This window comes from Perkinsus marinus, assembly GCF_000006405.1.
Source record: "Perkinsus marinus ATCC 50983 genomic scaffold scf_1104296944404, whole genome shotgun sequence".
In the NCBI taxonomy this organism is placed as follows: domain Eukaryota; phylum Perkinsozoa; order Perkinsida; family Perkinsidae; genus Perkinsus; species Perkinsus marinus.
The window spans coordinates 454,322-470,536 of record NW_003211409.1 but is presented as its reverse complement, the minus strand read 5'-3'; the positions used below and the strand labels follow the sequence as shown (position 1 = coordinate 470,536).

The 16,215-nt window shown below is 49.5% G+C and overlaps 5 protein-coding genes across 5 annotated transcripts; 4 read left to right on the top strand and 1 right to left on the bottom strand.

Moving 5' to 3' along the window:
• Positions 1 to 301: 301 nt before the first annotated feature.
• Positions 302 to 1,519, bottom strand: Pmar_PMAR001156 (conserved hypothetical protein; the record flags this gene model as incomplete). Its single annotated transcript, XM_002780516.1, has 4 exons — positions 302 to 669; positions 907 to 1,024; positions 1,275 to 1,352; positions 1,430 to 1,519. 4 exons carry the CDS (start codon positions 1,517 to 1,519, stop codon positions 302 to 304), a joined length of 654 nt encoding a protein of 217 aa, XP_002780562.1.
• Positions 1,520 to 1,592: 73 nt separating this feature from the next.
• Positions 1,593 to 4,518, top strand: Pmar_PMAR001155 (protein kinase, putative; the record flags this gene model as incomplete). The annotated part of the gene is made up of 9 exons (XM_002780515.1): positions 1,593 to 1,838; positions 3,153 to 3,253; positions 3,507 to 3,652; positions 3,699 to 3,757; positions 3,803 to 3,897; positions 3,945 to 4,067; positions 4,115 to 4,179; positions 4,228 to 4,364; positions 4,411 to 4,518. The coding sequence occupies 9 exons, from the start codon at positions 1,593 to 1,595 to the stop codon at positions 4,516 to 4,518; spliced, it is 1,080 nt and encodes a 359-aa protein (XP_002780561.1).
• A 771-nt stretch (positions 4,519 to 5,289) lies between these two features.
• Pmar_PMAR001154 (hypothetical protein) lies at positions 5,290 to 9,317 on the top strand (the record flags this gene model as incomplete). Its single annotated transcript, XM_002780514.1, has 23 exons — positions 5,290 to 5,311; positions 5,356 to 5,440; positions 5,486 to 5,603; positions 5,973 to 6,056; positions 6,103 to 6,162; positions 6,376 to 6,484; positions 6,526 to 6,677; positions 6,723 to 6,779; positions 6,827 to 6,962; positions 7,011 to 7,088; positions 7,133 to 7,235; positions 7,283 to 7,364; positions 7,410 to 7,543; positions 7,592 to 7,714; positions 7,968 to 8,078; positions 8,126 to 8,228; positions 8,275 to 8,400; positions 8,466 to 8,519; positions 8,571 to 8,675; positions 8,719 to 8,792; positions 8,836 to 8,990; positions 9,042 to 9,142; positions 9,207 to 9,317. 23 exons carry the CDS (start codon positions 5,290 to 5,292, stop codon positions 9,315 to 9,317), a joined length of 2,283 nt encoding a protein of 760 aa, XP_002780560.1.
• A 491-nt stretch (positions 9,318 to 9,808) lies between these two features.
• Pmar_PMAR001153 (microfibril-associated protein, putative) lies at positions 9,809 to 12,423 on the top strand (the record flags this gene model as incomplete). Its single annotated transcript, XM_002780513.1, has 16 exons — positions 9,809 to 9,898; positions 9,946 to 10,011; positions 10,060 to 10,206; positions 10,254 to 10,305; positions 10,375 to 10,442; positions 10,655 to 10,709; positions 10,806 to 10,948; positions 11,001 to 11,068; positions 11,114 to 11,187; positions 11,411 to 11,490; positions 11,537 to 11,680; positions 11,729 to 11,796; positions 11,845 to 11,944; positions 12,033 to 12,101; positions 12,153 to 12,309; positions 12,359 to 12,423. The coding sequence occupies 16 exons, from the start codon at positions 9,809 to 9,811 to the stop codon at positions 12,421 to 12,423; spliced, it is 1,446 nt and encodes a 481-aa protein (XP_002780559.1).
• Positions 12,424 to 12,690: 267 nt separating this feature from the next.
• On the top strand, positions 12,691 to 14,672 carry Pmar_PMAR001152 (conserved hypothetical protein). The gene has a single exon (XM_002780512.1). The coding sequence runs from the start codon at positions 12,704 to 12,706 to the stop codon at positions 14,501 to 14,503; it is 1,800 nt and encodes a 599-aa protein (XP_002780558.1). The 5' UTR covers positions 12,691 to 12,703; the 3' UTR covers positions 14,504 to 14,672.
• The last annotated feature ends 1,543 nt before the right edge of the window (positions 14,673 to 16,215 follow it).

The following is a 16,215-nucleotide window of genomic DNA, read 5'->3' as shown; positions in this document are numbered from 1 at the left end:
TTGCCCCGGCCGGATATATTATTCGTAAAAATGGTGAATGATGTGTTTAAAAATTGTGATGCAGCCACTACAGCCACCATCACTATATCTGCCCACTGGTACTACTCCTACCGCTACATCTAATATTAAGGCAAATCATCAAAGTAATTCATCCCACACTCTATTACGTTTCCCTTCAGTTCGGTCGGACCAACAGAGATGGCCGTATCCATGATCCTTCATAGTAAGGCACGAGCTGGCATGATCCCACTCGTTCACACAACATCTACGCCATTGAAATGAACTCAAGAGTTTCTCCGACTCACGAAACTGACTTGGTAGCACAAGATTGTACTTGGTAAACAGCGAGACGCATTTCAGGGAAAAGTTGTGTGAAATGCTCCTCCTCCGGCGGCAATTCAGTCATACCCGGTTGAAGCCGCTCCTTCGCCTCCAGCCCAAGTGAGGAGAAATTATCGAGAAGATCCAAATCCATGGACTCATACCGTCCAAGCCTGTGGCCATAATAGACCTGCGTCCTAGGATGGGCCAACTGTTTGATCGCTCTCGGAAATATTCTAGTGAGTATAGGAAGGTATACTAATTCAGTGCCAAAAATGAAGTCCCATTCAACTTCTCGAAGTTCTGACGGGACCTCATTCCAATCACATGTCCGACATTTGACGTTACCTGAACGCCATCATTGGAATGGACCAGTCAAAAAATGTCTGTTGGGAGTCGTCAAGTATATTCGAAGTATCGAATGCACAGGTCACAGCAATACATTTTGACTACCATAACGTGAATACTACTGTACGGAGCACAATAAAATATCAAAGTTCGCAGTTATGATTGAAATGTATTCCCACACAGCAAGGAGTACCCTCTACCAGAAATTGCGTTTGTGCCAGTCGCAATACCCATTACCCAAAGGAACTCCACGATCCATATTGAGTTGAACATTATGCTCCAGCCATTCCAAGCCTCCTCCTTCTTCTTGCTCAGTCAATACAACTTCTACTGCTTGGGGCAAGAGGGATGCTACCTTAGGATATCATAACAGCAGTGGGATAGCACGAAAAATACTATTGACACCACACTCTGTGATAGATATTTCAATCGGGACGTTCAACTCGTCAAATCGTTACTTCACTTCAAGTTTCAACAAGTACTAAAATTGTTCCATTTCATCGAAAACTTTTCCGCAACTCCAAAATGAGAATCTTTCATGAAATAAGATCAACACAATCCCGTTTGCTTGCACTCGACTATTCCCTCTCCTCAGACAAGCTCACATTCATCCCCAGCCATCCGCATCCCGAGCCGAGTTCCAACACGCGACCTTGCTTCAGCGAAAATAGATCAGTCTTGTCCTGAGAATGCAGTAACTGTCAGTAGCTCTTTGTGATCGATTCCCAGCGAGTAGTTCGTTGACCGATCCTGGCATTACCTCGAGGAACGCTAACATGTCATGAGAAGCAGACCAGACCCGGCCTCCAGTCGTCGTAAGGGCCGCGGATTCACACTGAATGTCGACCATACTAGAAAAGTACTGATGGCCGTATCCCATACCACTCCATTTGCAACAACGCAATAATACTAGGGTGGACACCATGAGATCAGATCAAGACAAGGGCATGCCAGGAGATATCAACAAGCACTACGGTTCCATCAAATATGTAGCCCACTGTTCGATAGAGTCAAGGGCACTGACTTCAAACTTTGCCTCATTATTGAATACGACACAGAAGATCATCCAACACGCGAGCAGGGCTAGGCTGAAGCTTGTTAGAAGAAGGCCGAGCACGATCACTAGAAGGCAGTTGCGTAGAGGGCTACGGCCTGTGTCGTCGACTGCGGTAGGAATCGAAGCCTGCTTCAGCGCGGTTGAGTGTGGTGTAGGGAGTAGGAAATGAGTCGATATCACTGTCATGAGAGAGAAGGATAGTAGCTGAGGCAGACGACAATGCTTGTGATACCACTACTGCTGCAGGAACTAAGCTCAAGAAACCTAATTGTCTGTTGTTTTTGTGAATATACACACATTCTCACCGGGCTCAAACAACCACGTCTCAGGGACAAGCAGTGGAGTTCCAAGCAGTTGTACAAAGGAGTTTGTGAAAAGAAATGACCGAGCAAACCTCATGCCCCTCAAACACTCACGTGAACGCCTCAAATAACCAACTGCGACACCCAACATTCGAGCGATCGGCGATCGCGCAACTGACCCGATCAAGGTCAGGACGGTTTGTTGCGCTCATGCACAGTGTAACTCAGGGAGAACGAGAGGAACTGGAGGTTAGCAGGACCATGCTCCACGATCCACGTGTCACCAGCTCGCCAAACTTGTTAGATCTACTTCTCGGCTACCGAATCTAGATGCACCGGACTCAAAGACACGCGAGCGCAATTTCGAGACAGAAAAAATGACAGATGCCGGGATCGAACGCGCGATCCTTCACCTGGTGCATTCGGGACATCATTCTACAGTTTTTCAAATCTTGCGAAACCTCCGATCGATGCTAGTCCACTGTGCTGATGCCGTCCCTTAGAGCCTCTCCAATGTAGTACGATTCTGCCCACGCCTATCCCGTGGCCCGTATTCCCCTAGAGCCGTCCAATTAAGATAGACCAGCAGATCTTCATGAAACTGCGGAGATGGCTCAGGCAATGGAGACGAAGAAAATGAGATTGACGTTGTCCTAATCCTGAGAGGTAGTTTTTGACTCTATTTGTAGTTGAAGCTCTATACTCAGGCTTGAAAGGGAAGGATGGAACACTGCTCATCGACATTCGGAATACCCTGTCCCATGAGAAGCAACTCTTGCCTGTGACTGTGGTCGTTCTTTATTTTACAGATTCAGCCCTGTTTACGACTCATTTTCGTGGTTTCTATGAGCTCATATATGTTGGACGAGTACAATTCAATCGTGGAAACAACGGCTTTTACTGCATTTCGGGTCAGAAATAGGTCAGTTTTTGTACCCAATTCGCAAACTCTCCCTGAAGGTCTGTGAAACTAAGTAGCCTTACGACCATTCGCGTGTTTTCTAAGAGTCCAGAGCGGGTTTTTTATATAAGTTGTTGAGTCCACGATGATAGAGGAATGTTCCATGAATACGGCAGAGTCGTGTTGGAGTGCGTGAAAACATGGGGGAAAAGGTCGCTTTTAGTGGTGTCTTCATACAGTAGCTTCTTCCGGAATGGACAACTACCATGTACTCCATCTGATAGGAGAAGGATGCTTTGGTAAAGTATTCAAAGGAAGGCGGAAGTAGCAAAGGGCATGTCGGTTGGTTAAGGAATGTCTATTGAGCTGTCATAACGCATAGAGGAGTTAGGCTGTGACTGATTTCGCTGTTTCCTTTTTATCTCTCTCATTTTCATTGGTACTGAGCAACATGGTTATTATTAGAAGTGCATCAAATTTAATGGGAGTTGAGAAGTTTTCTATGTATAGCTGAGATTGAGGTTCGCCTGTCGCTCAACGAGAAATCGTCGGCGTGCGTGAAGAAAGATATCCTCAGGTACACTGGGCGTGTGGTAGCGCTCAAATTCATAGCGAAGAGGGGGAAGTCGGAGAAGGACTTGAAGAACCTACGCCAGGAAATAGCGATATTGCAGCAGCTCAATCACGACCATATAATTATGATGGATGAGTATTTCGAGACGAGTACTATCTCTCTCTAATTTCCGAGGATTTGGGTGTCTTATGGTAGGTACTGATTTTGTAGTGGTCACAGAATTTGCCCACGGGGAGCTGTTTGAGATATTTCAAGTGAGTTCAATGGGGAATAGGCGTACACCTGTATGGGAGCCTTAGGATGACAAGAAGCTCCCTGAGAGCCAAGTACGGCGCATAGCCCAGCAGCTCGTCAAGGCTCTGCACTATTTGCATAGCAATAGGGTCATACATAGGTAGCATACCACTCCCCGTTGAAGCTCGTCATCATTCTTGGGTGTAGGGATATGAAGCCTCAGAATATTCTAGTAGGAGCAAACAATGTAGTGAAGCTATGTGACTTCGGCTTCGCCCGAGCCATGAGCTACAACACGATAGTATTAACCAGTATTAAGGGTACTCCCTTGTAAGTTTATCTGTGGGGGAGTTCATTTCCTACTGGTGAGGCGTGAGGTACATGGCGCCAGAGGTCGTCCAGGAGCAGCCTTACAACCACACTGCGGATCTATGGTCACTAGGTAGAGCATTTTAGGTTCTCCTGTGCAATTAGGTGTGATTGATTTTAGGTGTGATTCTGTATGAGCTATTTGTGGGTACTCCCCCTTTTTATACCAATTCATTGTACAGTTTGATCCATCTCATCATCAAAGACCCCGTCAAGTATCCTAGTAACATGTCGCCCGAGTTCAAATCCTTCCTACAGGTCATTTCAACATCCCTAAGACTCTTCCATATTCTTTCCTTCTCAGGGCCTTCTAGTTAAGAACCCTTCAAAGCGTCTGTCCTGGCCAGCCTTATTGGAGCATCCCTTCGTACGTCGCGAGTTGTCTACGAGTATTCTGAACGCTGTCGTTTAGGTTCGACCTACTTCTACCCCTGAAAAGCCGTTGACCCTAGAGGTGCCCCTTAGCAGTGGTGGTAGTAGTAGCAATGGCGGGACCACGCCAGCTGGGGCCATCTTGAGCCGATTGGACAGCTCTGGGTAGGGCCCCTAGTCGTGCATGCCCTCATGGATGGAGCTCAGAGGAAGCCAGCGCGGAGGTAACGGAGGAGATACGACGCCAGGCTCTATTGGAGTCGTCAAGCCAATAAGCTTGCGGATACCCAGTACTTCTCCTATAGCTAGGGAACGGGTACCTCACTGTGTAGTCGACTACTGCTGGTTTGTGATGTGTGGCAGACCGTGTCGGCTCCGGCGTTACCCTCTAATAATTGGTTCGAGGTTATCAGTAAGGCTGTGGTCGACCCCAGGATGCTCCCGAATGACCCATCGTTCGCAGCGACGGTAGTGCATTAGGTCGGCCGAGTTCTATGATATGCTCGTTGCAGTGTCTCGACTTGCTGGAGAAATATGCGCAACGGTGTGGTACTCGAACTTCAGAGGGGAACAGTGGTAGTAAATAATAGATTCCGATGCCTCGGATCGAACTCGGGACCTATAGATGTAGTATAAACGGTCAGGTGCGAGCCTCAAGGCTCTATTTTCCCTCTCCTCTCCTGCACCTTCATTGAGCTCGTTGCTCCAATTCTTGGCCAATTTCCTCGTATACGTAACCCAAGCCGGCTCGGCCAATAATCTGATGCTGTCCAAGCTGTTCGCCCCAGACAGCAGCTTGCCGTGCTCGACTATGGCTATCGTGGAGCGCTGCTGTAGACCTGTCGTGTTCGACGCCCTTGCAGTGTTTTTACGATAGGCATCGGCCCATTATCGTTGCGGTCAGAGTCAGAGCTCGAGTCAGTGTTGTCGGATGGTCTGCGAGTGTTGGGACTGTGGCTAAGGTGATTCCGATCAAGAGGAGTGCCTCATGTGTACCTGTTGGGTAGATTCATCGCGGCTGCTGGTGCGACCAGTGCGGGGGTGGATGAGTGTGGTACTGATCTTATCTTTGGGGAGGGCGATGATGCATTCAATGCTGATCGATTCTTGAGGATCGTACCTGAAGTAATTGTTGGAACTGTGAGGGAATGTCATGCTTTTTATGAATATTATAATAGTACCTATGTTCATGTAGACTATGAATATGGTCGTATTACTGGACTTGCCATGTGCTTCTATTCACATTAAATCTATGAGGCAGTTCTCTTTTCTCTTCTCGTCGTGTGAGTGTATTGTACTCAGTGTAGTTGACTGCATATAGCCAGACAGGAAGTATTTTTTGAATTTTCAGTAAAATTGTGTTTTTCAAGATACTCTGTGTTACTCTGGATAGCACATCGCCATGCAGGCCAGGTCCAGGGGCTATAAACGTATCCAAGTGCTGTGGGGTAGGATGACAGTCCCTAGTGGGTCTTCACAAGACGAATCGTGTAGGTCCTATTCGCGACTCTGGCACAGCAGACAGTCGCCTGGTCCACAGTTGAGTGGATGACCGAAGCAGCCGAACAGTTACCCAAGGTAGTAGTAGAGTCGACTCAGTGTGGTATGCAGTAGTATTGTGTAGGCAGTCGAGGCATTGCAGAGATGGGATAAGGAAGGAGAGTCCTCCTCATTGTCGTTGGCAGTAGGGGGGATATATTCGGAGACGTTGCTTCATTCGCTCAATACCATTCCTTTCCCACTTCTAAGAACGGCTGCGTATCGACTCCTCTTATGTTATGGATGCTAGAATTATGATACCGTAACATGGACACATCGTTATCGCATAGGGCCTCTCATCAACATTCTACACCTATCAATTCCCTGGTCAAAGCTTGAGGCTTTTCACTCTGTTAAGGTACAAGCTCTCGCCAGCAGTCTTGCTAGATCGGGGCATAGCAGTGCTGGCCAGAAGCTGGCGCGGGCTATACTGCAAGCCTTCGCGAGTTTACTGCACAACTCCTACAGTAACGGGTCGTGACCATGGGTCCATGCTAACCCATCTTAGGTCCTGTAGACTCGGCTGAGTATTCGTCCACCACCATGGCTTTGGCTTTCACAGACGGCCCGCCTCAGCAGCGTACTGCGGGCTATTACGATAGTCCTACTCAAACGCCTGAGGTGGTGGCTAGACAGATTGGGGAAGTCTGGAGAAGGAAGGTGAGGTTGTGGAAGGAGTCTGCGTTACCATTCAGATTTTCTTAGGTCTTGAAGGCACTGGAAGAACAGTGCCGGAGGGAAGCGGGTATGGGTCTAGTTCAGGTTGGTTTCTACAGAACTGTATTGATAACGATAGCCTTCTGTTATAGCTTCTTGTTGAGAAGTGCCGTGCGAACCAGTCGCCACTACGATATGATACCAACGCGCTCAAACTCCTAGTTGAACTGAGCCGTGCTACGGACATCGCAGCTGCCGAAGAGATGCTCGCAGTATTAGATGAAGATGGTAGGAGGACATAGTGGGAAGGGTCGAGAGTGAGAGGCTCTTCATAAGGTGGAGCACAGCAACACCTGTTATACGAGGCCCTAGCTCTCGCCACTGCCAACCGGTGTTCTGTCCTGAAGAGTGATGGTAGTCCCCCATGGGCCCTCTAGGGCGGCAGTATCTCCTGCTAGGTGATGGCATCCTATCAATAGGCCTGGTATTCACCATGGTGAGCTCTACGCTGGCCACGAGGGGGAGGGGTGGTCGTAGTAGTCTAACACAGAAGGAGAGAGTGTACGGCCAGGGCTGGGGACGTCGTTATGCTAGCTGTCTTGTTTCAGTGAGGAATTCTTGGACAGGGCGGTGGCTGCTGCTCGGAGTGCTAAGGACTGTCAGCAAACTCTGTCCCTTCCCGCGTTATTCGTAAGTGTTGCAAGTGTTACTTGGGAAGATCAATTGGTGTTGTAGATGTTTCTGGCGTATCTGCTATCAGTAGTGGTGTCACTCACCACGGCGTCGGACCTGCCCAGGTCGGAGATCAAGGCTATGCTGTTGTCCTCTGGTATTGTAGAAGCGTTCGTTTATGAGCTGTGCTACATCGGGTAGGGCTGGACTCACGATTAACTGAAGGAGTGGTATGGATCGGGCAGGTCCTCATTGATGCCCAGGAGTAGCAATCCACACGTGGCTAAGGTGGCTGAGCTGGTCCGGAAAATAGAGGGGGTTCATATAGGAGGGTACACCACAGGGTCGGCGATGGACTCTGTGATGCGGTAGCTGAAGGCCTCCCCTTGGTGAGATCCACGACCCAGATTGATCAGGCTTTTGCTGTGCCTCGAGCCGGGCCGACAGGAGCAGGAAGTGAGGGCGGTTGTCTGCCGAGTTCTGCACTGGGACCCTAGTGCTACTCGATATGCATGTAACTTCCTACATCTACTGTCACCAACAAGGCACGGCCTAGCGGCGGTTATAACGCTACTGTGAGAGGTCATGGGAGGTTTCATACACGAATGGCATAAATCTTAGGCACGACTATAGGGAAGTTCTGGAGCCCAGAATATTCCTGAGGACATTTCTGGTACTTGCTCGTGGGCTACGCACGATACGGCCGAAAGGAGATGCGGAGATTTCCACACGGTACGGAGTTGGCGTATTTCTTCGCTGTGGCGGAGGGTCATTTTTAGGCTACTACTCGATACAGCGGTGGCGGCGTCAGGAGCGCTGTCAGATGATAGGAGTGGCAACCTCACTAATGAGTTCATCGAGGCCCGGGTTATCGCCTGCCTGGTGGGGAAGTGGGGTCTAGTCTCCCTACTTACGTTGTGTGTTTCAGTGCCAACTGCTGTCGGAATTTTCCGATATCCCTACAGAGGCTGTGACGTTGTTCTCATGCTTGGTCCTTCATCACAACTCTCTGGCAGGCCAGTTCGTGGCTGCGGCCGGTTTGCAGCTGTTCAAGGTGAGTGGGGCTTCTATCATACGATCAATGGGCGTCGGGCTGATGTGTTTTCATTTTTCTCTCAGAAATTTGCCGTTTTGTCAAGTCCTGAGGATCAAGCCTTAGTGGATGCTCTGTTGGTGACACTAATGGCTCTGTCATCACAGTTAGTGTCACCTTTGTGGTCGTAGGTCGTATCCCACATAGCCCGTCAGAGTAAAGACTTTTATTCGGCGATTGAGAAGATGTCTCCATACGAGGCACTCCGTGACAACTGCGCTCATGCTTCACCTGAGGTGACAGCCATGGGACTTCGAATCGACTATGATTTCAAAACAGGTCCGAGCTAAGACCTGCAACGCAATCGGTAACATGGCCCGGCATTCTGACTTCTTCTATAGAGCCTTCAAAGAGTGAGTTCAGGGAGTCACTGCCTCTGTCCTTGCCGAGCTGCAGGCACGACCTGGTTGCGGCCCTACTACCCTTGTGTTCGGACCCGGACCCAACAGTGCGGAAGTTCGCGTCCTTCGCTCTGGGCAACTCAGCCTTCCACAGTGCTGGCTTGTATCACCACTTGAAGCAAGCACTGCCGTACTTGGTAGAACTACTGAGTGAGTTCAATGCCAATTGGTAAGTTGTTCTTTCCCATGGTCACAACGCAGATACAGAAGAGGACGAGAAGACTCGAGCCAACGCGGCGGGGGCGCTCGGCAATCTAGTGCGGAATAGCAATGAACTGGTCCTTCCTATGATCGAGATGGGGGTAAGCGTAGCTGTTTAGCATTTTCGTGAGTTGGCTATTCATAGGCCCTCGAAGGTCTTCTTAGTGTAGTAGAGCGAAGACTACTAGCGTCTCCATTGCAGTCGGGGCCGGCCGACTCCTCAGTGAAGATATCCCTCTTCTCCCTCGGGAATCTGGCGGTCCATCGACACTGTAAAGATTCCCTAGTACGACAGCATTACTACTTTTCATGTCCCACGGTTTGCTGGTTTCAGTCTCGGCTCCATTGCGCTGCAATATGCCGTCGCGTGAACGACCGTTGCAGTGCAGTTGGGAGCCCGGCGGAGGATCCGGTCACTGTACGGTATTCGAATCGTCTCATGAGTAAGCTGACGGCGCCGCCGTTGAACCCAGTAGGATCTCCGCAACGCCGATGATTATTGTCTTGTCTAATTTGATGAGGGCCTCTGTGATGAACTTAATTCGCTCATCTTGAACATGCGAATTTACGTTTCACATATTGGCTCATTGCTCGATCGGTGTTGAGTTTTTTCATGGCCACATAGCGGACATGATCTGAATCTTAGTCTGCATGGTGCTAGATTCCCTAGGATACCATTCAGACATAGTTGTGGACGGTAGAGGGAGTGACACGGCGAGAGAGAGTCGTGATTCTATGCAGTTAAGGCCTGGCCTTTCATCCTTCCAATGTCGGCCGCTGATCAATACTCCATCATCAAGACTAAGGGGATCCAGCATCCCCAGCCAGTCAGGCCTGCTCGATATCGTCGGGGAAAGGTGAGCGTGCAGGCGATCAATGAAATGATTCCGTATTCTCTCTATAGATGCCCGAGTTTGCCGTCCACGAGATGGAGGATCAGGAGGAGGCTGAGCAGCGAGACAGGCAAGAGGTAAGACCGTAACTGTGGAGCAGGTCCAAGCAAGGTCCGACCCACTAGGTAAAGGAGGAAGAGGTGACTTCAACGCGACGACCCCAGCCGGTAGCTCCTCGGGTCGTATCACGTACAGAGGAGTCCGATAGTGAGGAGAGCGGCTCGGAATCAGATGATGATGGGCCTGGCAGGGCTGAGCTCCTGGCGCGCGCGGTAGACCGGGTTTTTTAGCGAATTCGATGGATGGATTTTTGTATTAGCGGAAGTTGGCAGCTGAGCGTGCGAAGCATCAGGCGGCTGTGGTGACGACAGGTGAGATCAGCCGGAATAATTTCATGGCGCGTGACGGATGCTAGTTGGATATTCGTCATTCATGAGTAGGTGGCGGTGACGAGGATGATGAGGACTCCGATAACGAGGGTAATCGAGCGGCCCTTATCGCCAGATCGGTGAGCAGCGTGGGAAGGAGGCACATGTTCAGTTACACGTGCTAATGACTATTATGAAGGTTTATACACTCCTACCATCGTGTGAAAACATTCATAGTGTAACTCCTGAGCTCAGAAGGGTAAATTCACATAGTCCAACACTTTCAGTATTTTATTCTCCAAGTTTAGAGCTCCATACCGAACTGTCCGATAATCTCTGTCTTTTTCCTCAGAGGCATGCTGTTGAGGAGAGAGTGAAGGAAGAGGAGGAAGCTGCAGCTGCAGCGAGTAAGCTTGTTCCATGATAGAAAACAGTGGCGGAGGTCGATGGCATTGATCAATTACTGACATATGGAGCCCTTGTATAGTACTTCCGTCCTTCAGAACGCGATGGGGCAACTTCGGAAGATGATGAGGACGTGGAGCTAGAGGAAGAGGAAGAAGAGGAGGAATCAAGCGAGAGTGAATCGAGCAGTGATAGTGACGAAGACGAGGGGCCTCTGCTCGCCGGGCCACGGTTCAAGCCAGTGAGTTCATCTGTGCGGTGGAATAGGTCTGTGTGCATGTTAATCGTCTTAGGTATTCGTACGGAAAGGAGAGCGGCACAATACGGCGAAGGTTGGTAATCAGATGCAATATTTGGAGAAGTGAGCCGGCAGGCATTCCTGTGTAATAAGTAGTCGTTGTGGTAGATACAACGAAACTGCCGAAGATGCTGAGAGGAAGAAGCACGAGAAGGAGGATGCTATCGTGGCCGCTATCTCAGGTAATCTTGGTGATGTGTATTATTGTGATGCACTGGATGATGGTTATTACTACTGTGAAGAGGCAAGATGACATGAGCCCGGATGTGTTGCTTGCTCAACGAACTAAACAAACAACGAACGGGCATCCGATTCGAGCAATAGGTTGTCCCGTAATCGGTCTAACATTTCGCGAGTTCATTAGTGTGAAGTCCGAGTATTCTATGTAATGTAACTATCCAACAGGTGTATCGGAAGACATTGCGGACGACCAGATGGGTGATGACGAGGAGGAGGACACAGCGGTCGTGCCAGAGCTAGGGGAGGTAAGTCGCCCCGATGGGCCGCTGTATTGATGAAGTATGCGTGTAGGACTTCACTCCGGCGACGCACCAAGAGTGGGTATTGCGTATGCTCGAACGCCGATATGCTGTTGACAAGGCAGCCAGAGAGAGGAGGGAGGAGGAGGCTGAGATACTGAGAAGGCGCGAGCTGACGGATGAGCAGAGAGCCAAGGTGAGGGGCGAGGCAGTGACATTTTGGTGAAGTGATTATTCTGTTTAGGAGGACGCGGAAATTGCGAAGAAGTACCCGCAGCGAGAACACTCTAAGAATTTCGTGTTTATGCAGAAGTAGTTGTGCTCTTACTGTCATCATTGTTGCCATCGTCCTATGACTAGATATTATCACCAGGGTGCCTACTACCAGGATCTGAGGAATGAGGGCAAGGAGGAACTCTACTTGCGAGATTATCAGGCTCCGGTGAGTCTGTGGCGGTTAGTTTGAATGCAGTCACTCCCCTGCATAGATTGAAGCTGATGGATTTGTCCAACGAATGGCTGAAGAACAAGACACTGCTGGTGACGAGGCCTCGACTCGTCTCTTGAAGGGACAGATGCTTCGACGAGGCCAGTACGGCAAGATTGGTCAAACCAAGGTGGGCTCTCCTGACGGTTTTGTTGTTGTCAATGTGGTTATTACTTTTTAGTACACGCATCTTTCGGCGGAGGATACGACGCAGTTTGATGCGCCTTGGAGTGTACGGGCGGCTCAAGAGGGTAAGGGGCCGACACCGGGCAGCTTTGAAGCGGAGGCCCGTGAGAGTGTTCGGAAGGTGCAGGAGCGAATGCGTTCGAAAATGGCGGGTAAGCTGGCAGATCCCGTTGGTCGGAATGTAGGATGTCGTCATGGCAGGTTTCAAGAACAAAGATACGTTTGAGCTCCCCCACCATCGTAAGAAGCAACGTACCTCTAAGTGATAGTAACGTATATTCATTACAATGTTCAGTAGCATTAACAACAATGGTTTCAAAATTGTCATCATGTTTGTTTTCGGGCGAGCGAAATCTTCACTGCGCTTTCGGTGTCCATAGATCAGCCAGCCTCGCAGTCTGCAGCTACGCACAAGCTGTTCAGCGTTGTCCCGTGTTGAGCAAAGCCACTTCTAAATGTGGCAGGATAAGAGTGGAGAATTGTTATGGATGGAAATTGTCATTCACTTTTGTTTCAGTTTGTCAATTTTCCCTGTCTCTGTTGCTTATGGCGATTAGAGGGTTAACCATTATGGTAGGCCTCCTTTGTGGGGCCTCTGCTGCTGCCGGTGAAATCCGCGAGGTTATTTCCCGTGGTGGTGGTTTCGGTAGTCTCGACAAGGACGTCTCCGTCCAGGAGGCAGTAGTGGTCAAAGTCGATGGCAAGTTCGACGTCATACCGATGGCACGCGACACGCCCCTGGCTGTTGCTTCTGGTCTCTACACCGACACCTTGTTCGAGCTGGGGTGGGATCAGATCCAGTTGGACTCGGGGTCCGACTACTATTCCGACCTCGACAGGATGTACGCCTTGGGTTACTTGGAATCTTATTTCCTCCATGACCGTATTTATGACTTCTGGACTAACTATAAGCATAATGATGTCGACAAGGCCCCTGAGGGCGTCAGAGAGTGGTTCGAGGATCAGCGTGCCTACGTTAAGATCATGACTGAGACTAGCGAGGACCCCTTCTGGAAGCGTATGGCTTACGTCCAGGCCCAGACTCAGGGTTACATCGACGGTTACCAACGCTATCACTCCAAGGGTAAGGAGATCGATCCTCTGGATATGTATATTCTCCAGTCCTGGGGTGATCTTGGTGATGTTGCCGCCGCTTTCAATGACGCCAAGTCTTTGGAGGGAGCTCGTGTTCTTAGCGAGACTACTCCCGAATCTACGGCACCATTTGTCGCTGGTCCCGGCACGTTGGATGAGGGAAGCTGTACTGGTCTTATTCGCCTATTGCCTAATGGCGAGATTACTGTTGCTCATAACACTTGGCGCCTCTATGAGGGTTTCATCCGTGTTTTTAAGAGGATAACCTATCCCAATAAGCTCACTGTTACTATGAGTAGCACTCCTGGCCTTATCCATAGTAAGGATGACTTCTATGTCCAAGAGAACGGCAACCTGATCGCTATGGAGACCACTAACGCTATGCACGATAAGAAGATCTCGGCCACGATTGCTACTGATCCCGAAGCTCGTCATGTTGCCCTCTCCTGGCAGCAGGTTACTTCTGCTGTGATTTTCTCTACTACCAGTGAGGAGTTCGTTCATACTATGGCGGACAAGTATAACTCTGGTACGTATAACAATCAGTGGATGGTCGTCGATGTCGCTAAACACCGTGCTGGCGAGCGCGAGGGTGTTGCTATGATTGCTGAACTGTCTGTTGGTTATACTCACTTGGGTGATGTCAGCAGTGTGCTGTATAAGAAGGGATACTGGAAGTCTTACAATATTCCCTATTTCCCAGATGTTTTCGAGCAAATGGGATATAACGACTCTGATCCTCAGAGTAGCTATCACCAGGCTAGTCGCAGTCTTATTAGTGACCGTGATGCGCCCAAGCTCTCCAACGTGGCTGATGTGATGCTATTTTCCCGCTACAACGAGTATCTCACTGATCCTCTTTCTCATGAGTGCTCTCGTCTCACTATCGCCTCTCGGTATGATCTGAGTGACGAGGCCAAGTGTGGTGCTGGTGCTGGTCCCAGAGCCTTCGGTGCTATCGATGCTAAGATTGTTAACTCTGGTGATATGAAGACTGTCCACGCTGTTTCCGGTCCCACCAACGATCCTGATAACGGCATCCCTGTTTTCCAGTGGAGCACTTCTGTTGTTGATGACCAAATCATGCACGTTGGTATGCCTGATCGCTATGATTTCCCTTGGGTGCGTTTCAATTCTCACTCATGGGATACCGAGGCTCTGACTGATGCCGATAAGCAGTGTGCTGATAATGATGATGCCCGCATCGTGGCTGTACAAGTTGAGAAGTCTGGAAAGACTCTACTTATCTAGTTTAATCGTATAGAGACCTTTTTGTGGTCTTTTTTTTCTGTTTGCCATCTATTGTAAATGATGGTTGCTTATGACGTTTATCGTGGGATTTGGCCGTTGTAGACCACCTTATCACCTCAAGCCTTGTAGTCGTTCAAACTGATGTAGTTGTACGATAGAAACAACGCTTTCCGTTCCATCGCTCGAGCGTGGAGATTTTACAAGTTGAGCTATTGAGTGTCAATTCAGATTTTTCTAGGAAGACCCTTCGGCAAATTCCTATATTATCCACGCGCGAGTATGGAGAATAGCTCTTACTGTACTAGTCAGGGATCCCCCTCGTGAACCTCTGATATGCGAGTTTGGGAGACAATGGAATCAAAACACGGAGCCCGTACTTAGGGTTTGTGATTCGTTGCTTTCGGCACTGCCGAAAGCCACCGCCAGTTGTCGAATCGGCAAGTTCAAGGTGATCTCCGTCGTTGGCCTTCTAACGTAGACCTAGGTCAAAAAGGAAAAATTCGCTCAGTACAATGACACGAGCTAGCTCGTGCTCTTCGCTGAGCCCAGTATACCCTGCAAGTATGTACATGGAACGGACCAGTACTCGAACGCCCGAAACTTGTGAATCTCCACAATCGGGACATGAGCTGAACGTCTCTGACTGGCTTTCACCTACGGAAAAACTGCAATGCTGTTCCTTCTCCGATATAAAAGCGAAGGTCCGCACTAAAGTTCACTGCCTTCAGACATTGAAAAGCGATTATGTTCGCTTTGCATCCAGGTTTCTGAGCACTGTGTTACGCAAGCAGGTGGCATTTGATCACACGATAATCAATTGTCAATGCTCATGGGGAAATTGTATCTGGAATGCTTGCTATCGTTAGGGTTCCCTGAACACAGTCATTTTGTCGGCGATTTATGATCCCAGCTTACTCCCGTGAAGACGAGCCCTCCCATGACCTACACTCTCTCTAGCGCCTTCCTCACCTGATGCTCACCCCATGTCCGTACGAGTTAGGCAAAACACGACTGCTACGTACTGTTGAATTTTCGAGCTTTACCCATGGGGAACAGCTTGTCGGTGTTCACGAAGCGGCTAATAGTCCACGCCAAGCGGTCTTGAGGGTCAATACGCTGGTGTATGGGGAAGGGCGCAGTCGCAATCATGTGCTGAGATACAAAATATCACGGAGTGGTAGGGACATGGTAGGCTATGTTCACTTGTCTTTGACGATTCTCTGTGGGTGGTGGTACAGCAAACGGGTCCTCAACCACTTGAGGTGTCGGTTGGCGAATAGTAGGAGGGGATGGTTTTGCAGGCTTGGCTTTGACTGCCCGCATTACGCCCGGGAGCTCCTCTGTCTCGGCCAACTGTGTTGCCTAGTTAGAGATGAGTCGAGTCTCACGATGTCCAATTCGAAGGGATAATTGACTCACTGTCATATGACGTTTGGCACTTCTCTCACCCAGTGGATCGCAGTCGTTTTTCGCCTGCATCATCCGGGCACTCCTCACCTTGGCTACCCTCAACTTCGCCGCTCGTCTCAACTTTCTGATTGAAGACCAAAGGTAGCAGCACACGACCCCTCAGAAGTGAACCCACCTAATTTCTGCAATGAGAGATTTTTTTATCTCTGTTTCGGGTTTCTTTTCCACCACTGGTTCAGCGTACGCCATTGCGAGTGCCCTCGCTCTGGCTCTCCGAGCCTGATGTACGTCTCCAATATGAT